Source organism: Cygnus atratus, unplaced genomic scaffold (genome assembly GCF_013377495.2).
Source record: "Cygnus atratus isolate AKBS03 ecotype Queensland, Australia unplaced genomic scaffold, CAtr_DNAZoo_HiC_assembly HiC_scaffold_367, whole genome shotgun sequence".
Lineage (NCBI taxonomy): Eukaryota > Metazoa > Chordata > Aves > Anseriformes > Anatidae > Cygnus > Cygnus atratus.
Window position 1 is genome coordinate 1 of NW_026109960.1, and position 5,000 is coordinate 5,000.

Here is a 5,000-nt window from a genome sequence, read left to right on the forward strand (position 1 = left end):
GTTGCTGAAAAGGGTTTCCCCAGGGAAGGAATGGAAAGCAAAGCTTGTTCTATGGTGACTCAGGCTCCGAGCAAAGCCTCTCATATTCCCTTGTATCCTTTTAGGGGCATCTGCTTTCCCTGTGACCCTGCTGAGCACCCGAAGCATGTTGTTTCTGCTGGAGGAGAATCACCAGTGGCAGGTGCAGCCTCCTTTGGATGCAGCTCGTGAGGCAGAAATGCCTTCCAGGAGCAATATCCACTTGAAGGAGAAGCAGCCGATCAGCAGTATCAGCAATGTCATAACCTATCGCCTGTGTCCTTGCGACATCAAGCTGATGCTTTATGATGAGGTAACCAAAAGGAGGTCGTGGGGCACACGAGATGTTGGGGGCTGGGGTGTGCTCAGATCCTGTTCCTGCCAAGAGCATGTTGGGGCCGTCATCTCCCATCCTAACCCAGGGCCTTGCACCACGGAGGCAGGGGAGCACAGAGAATTGCTGCTGTGCAAAGGTCATGCAGGGACGCTTTCACGGCTGGCAGCAGAGGGAGAGGAGGATATCAGAAACAGAAAAAACTGGGAAGAGCTGGCTGTGGCACTGGGGAGTGGCAGCTTGGGGCTGATCAGTGCCTTTGAGTCTGGGCCCTGCTCACCCACCTCTGTCTCTTTCCTCCTTTCCAGGTGCTGAAGGTGGAGAGCACGTGGCACATCCGCACAGAGTGCCCTGAGCTCCTGGTAGAGCTGGTGGAGTGGATCCGGGGGCCCTGGGAGGAGATGTTCTCTATCGAGCTACGGAGGGCTGTGTATGAGGGCCTGGAGTGAGCCTGCCCGCTGTAGGCAGGCGGGACTTGGAGTCAGAAGTGCTGCTGTGCTGGCAGTGGCGCACAAATGTCTCCCCTCCCATCTGACCTTGCTGTCCTGTGGCCTCTGCCTTCTAACGTACTCTTGCCCCTGGCCCTTTCTGGTGAGGAGGAGGTGAGCACATGATGGTCCAGACTTTATACAGTCACTCACTGGCACTGGGCTGGCCATGAAAGGAGGCGGTGGAGGGTGTTCCTTGTAACACTGCATAAGCTACAGGGTTTTAACTTGGTGGTGTCTGCTAGTTTCCTTCAGGATAGTACGAAATGTGACTGAAGGAAGAAGGGAGCCGAGCCAGAGCATGTTCGGTGGTACTCAGGCAACCAGCAGGCCAGAGGCAGTTGGACACTGCGGTCTCTCCAGCAGGTGTATTTGCTGCCTTCCTAGCTGTCTTGGAACAGCTGCCGTTATCTGCTGCTAATATTTTTGTCTTTTTCTTTCTCCCTCTTCCCTCTGATCCACAGATTCCCTAAAGCTGCCTGCTTCAATCAGGAGCCTAGTTGCACAAAGGGATAAGGCATATTGTACTGATAACCCCACAGAGAGCCCATACCTGCGTGGCAGGGCATGGCTCAGTCTGCTGCTGTAGCCCTTCACTGTCACGGGGGAGGGAGGAGCCGTGCAGCTCTTAGCACAGAGTCGTGTTGCTCATCGCTTAGGGGTCAGGACCCTTGTGGGCACTGGCAGGTAAAAGTGAGGCTTAGGCTTTTCTGAGCAGTCCAAAAGCAAGAGTCTATTTTAACATGAGTTTTACTTTTTTCTATTGCAATAAAAGCTTATATTTATTGAATCAGCATGTTTTTTCTTGTCTCACTACCTTGTCTCACTATAATGTCCTTGTAAGGTCTTGCATGCTAGCTTCACAGTAGCCTCAAGCAGTCCCCAAGATCCCACAGACTGTGAGCCATTTCCCCCATCCTCTTTAGGGTGGTTATTATCTTTGGGCTCCCAGCCCCACCAAGTTGTTTACTGGCTGTACCAAATCTCAAAGGCATGCCTCTTGCAGGAGCTGTTGCTGCCGTGGCTGTGGAGGTGTGAATACCTGCCCCTGCAGCGCTCTAAGTCCTCTGGTCGTGCATCATCATCTACTTCCAGGAGTCAGTTCTGGGGCTGGCCGAGGGGCAAGGCTGCAACCAACCCAGCTATGCCATCCTCAGAGCCTTAGGGGAGGGGGAAGTTTAGTTTCTGTACTTTGTCGTGGCCTAAGGGCTACCTCACAGCGCACTGTTGGGCGCTTTCTTGGAATCTCCTTATTATTAGGCTTTCTCCTGTCACTTCGAGAAGCAGTTTAGTTGCTGAAGGCCCACAGTCGCCAATATTTTTATCTAGCCTTCTATAGACTGGGTTGACAAGATCTATACTGTCTTGAGGCAGATGTCACAACGCATTCCACTTTGTCCCCGCTTCCTAAATGGGCATGTGGCTGCTGCTCTCCGTTCCTTTGGAGTGATCTCAAGCTGGGAAGCAGAGTGAGCTCAGTGAAAGCACTGCCAGCACCTAGCGCTTTGTCTGGGGCAAGGAGTCTCAGAGCTGAGCCAGTAAAGACCAGTAAGATTTTTCTGCCTTCATCTTGCCATTTAAGGAGCTTGTGTAAGTACAGTCTTCCCCTTCCATAACTGTGTTTTTCGTAAAGGGCAAGAGTCAAAATTGGAGTTACTGGACCAGCTTGTTGATGTCTCCTCTGTGCCAGCTGATCTCCTGACGCAGCTCACCCCCAGCTTGCTTTTTCCATCCTCAGAGCTGCACCTGGGTACATGTTGAGGGGCCTGACAAAGTGTGGACTGCCAGAACCAAAGGTTTCATCTGTTTGCCTGCCCATAGCTGTTCTCAAGCTATTTCTTTGTTTTACCATCGAGGTAACTATTCATTTTGCTTCTGCTCCTTGCCTTGTCTCTGCAAGTCTGTGCCCTTGGCTCAGCACCAACACTTTGGACCCCTTAACAGCTCCCTGACCACTGACGGGAGAAGCTCACATGCAGTCTGCTTCTGCTGTTGCTTCCTGGAGTGCTTGCTTTGCTTTCCCTTAATCTGGGACCCACCAGGACATAACCCTAACCCCTTTGTGTTTGCTCCGTGATTGTGAACACTGCTGTAGAGCTGCTCAGGCTATAACTAGTGGTGGGATTAGCCGGTCTCGTTGCACCCATGGGTGTGTGCAGGGGCTCGCCCCACATCTTCCTGTGCTCCAGCCTTGTGTGTGAGAAGAGGGGCTGTGCCGGTGAGCCAAGGTTTGCAAAAGGTGTGACATCTGTTGAACCAGTTGCAGACATCTGCTGCTTGTCACAGCTCTGAGCACGCAGTCCCTCATCTTAGACACACTAGATTTCTTCCCCTCCTTCCTCTCTCCTTTTCTGGGTGTACTTGGCTCCAATACTCAGCCGCTAGCACTGCCTGAATCTGTGCTTTTCCCCACCTGGAGCAGGCTGCTCTGGAGGGGTGCCAAGGACCAGGGGTGGCCTTTGTTCCTTGCTGCCGGACTCCAGGGCTTTGTGGAAACAGGCCCCAGCGAACCGTGAGACTCAGGCTTTAGGCTGGCCATCGCCGCTAGCCTGAAGCTACCAACCTGCTTCCCTGGGGTTAAAACTGGTCCTGCCTTACCTTGATAAGGATGATGCCTCAGACGTGTGTTTGAGTCTTTAGGCACTTAGAGAATCACAGAATTACTTCCTGCTCTCTGCCCTCTAAAGCAGCTGTGCCATGAGCATACGTAGCCTGTGGGTTGCCTGTCAGCTCCCTCACGCTGTATCTAACTCAAGTAGCCTTGTTTCTTATCAAGCTGCGTGACTGGAGGGACCGGTTGTTTGCTTCCAGCAGGCCCTCCCTGCCGGCCTCAGCTCCAGCCCCTGCGGGACGTGGAGATGTAACAGCAAAAGGCACATGCGCCCCGCTGCTGGCAGGCCCCTTCCCGTGGGGCTGCCCTACAGCTTGTAGGGGAGGGGGACAGCAGCAAGCGTAAGTCCAGGAGCTGGACTTGATTATCCTTGTGGGTCCCTTCCAGCTCAGGATATTCTGTGATTCCGAGCTTGGCGTGAGTGCCGTGGGGTGCTGGCAGTGCCCAGGAACCAGGGAGGAGAGCCTGGCAGGTGAGCACGGTGCCGTGTACCCGCTGCCGTGCTTCATAATCAAGCCAGAAGAAAGGGAAGGGGACTTTATTTCAAAAGGTCTCAGCCTTCCCTCAGCTCCAGCTTGTGGCGTGGAAACTGTTCATTGCCCTTTGCGCTCCTCTGATGGAGCGTGCCTCCGCCCGTTATCAAAAGGATATTAAAGGGGTTGTGGGGCTGTCCCGTATCAGGACGAACAGTCCCTAATGGAGCCGTCTGCTCCCTGTCCCAGTGCCAGGGCTGTTTAATCTGGGAAGAGCGTGTTTGCTGCTGGGACAGGATGCGTGCTGCAGCCCTGTGCCAAGCAGGCGGAGCTGGCTCACCCTGCGCCAATGCCAGACAGGCAGGCTCCTCTCCCACCTGGAGCAAACACCACGGGTAGCTGCCCCACCAGCGGAAAAAAAGGCTGTCACAGCAGAGCCAAGATGGAGAAACGAGGCTGCTGGCGATGCTGGGCACCCTGAGGCACAGTCTGTTGGTGGCAGAGTCTCAGAGGATGCCTCCGTCTGGCTGAACACTCAGCATGGACTGCCTGCAGGAGCTATTTCCATGAGCTGTGGGGCTTCTTGCAGAAGCAGGCGCTCTCCCCATGGCCGGAGCTCTCCTTATCCCTGTGCTCACAGCCTCCTCTCCACTCCCCCCTCAGCCACTATCACCCCAGTGACCGGCAGTGCTCTGCACGCCGTGCACTTGCTCCAACGGCAGGCTTTGCCCCACGGATGTGGCGGCTTGGGGCTGATCCTGGTTTTGCGGTCGGTGACTGTGCTCCTGCTTCCTCGTGAGCGGGACCCCGCAAGGCTGCTGCTCTCGTACATCCTTCCTGCCCGAGGGGGGCCCGGCCCTGTCAGCCTCAGCTGATGTGGGGAGGGATGCGGGTGGGCAGCACCCTTCACCCACTGCCTTCCCGGCTCTGCGTGCTTGTGGTTTTGCCCTCTGCCCTGGGGAGAATAGGCGATGCCGCTGGCTCCGATGCTGTAAGCACACACTGAGGCTGAAGCCCGGTGACACCACCACAGGGGGAAACGAGAGGGCTCCGAAGCCGATGGCTCTGTGGTGGCA

General features: G+C 55.1%; 1 protein-coding gene across 1 annotated transcript; it reads left to right on the plus strand.

Moving 5' to 3' along the window:
• The first annotated feature begins 108 nt into the window (after nucleotides 1–108).
• On the plus strand, nucleotides 109–1,622 carry LOC126913715 (serine/threonine-protein kinase 11-interacting protein-like). The gene is made up of 2 exons (XM_050716797.1): nucleotides 109–331; nucleotides 661–1,622. The coding sequence occupies exons 1-2, from the start codon at nucleotides 146–148 to the stop codon at nucleotides 799–801; spliced, it is 327 nt and encodes a 108-aa protein (XP_050572754.1). The 5' UTR covers nucleotides 109–145; the 3' UTR covers nucleotides 802–1,622.
• Nucleotides 1,623–5,000: the final 3,378 nt, after the last annotated feature.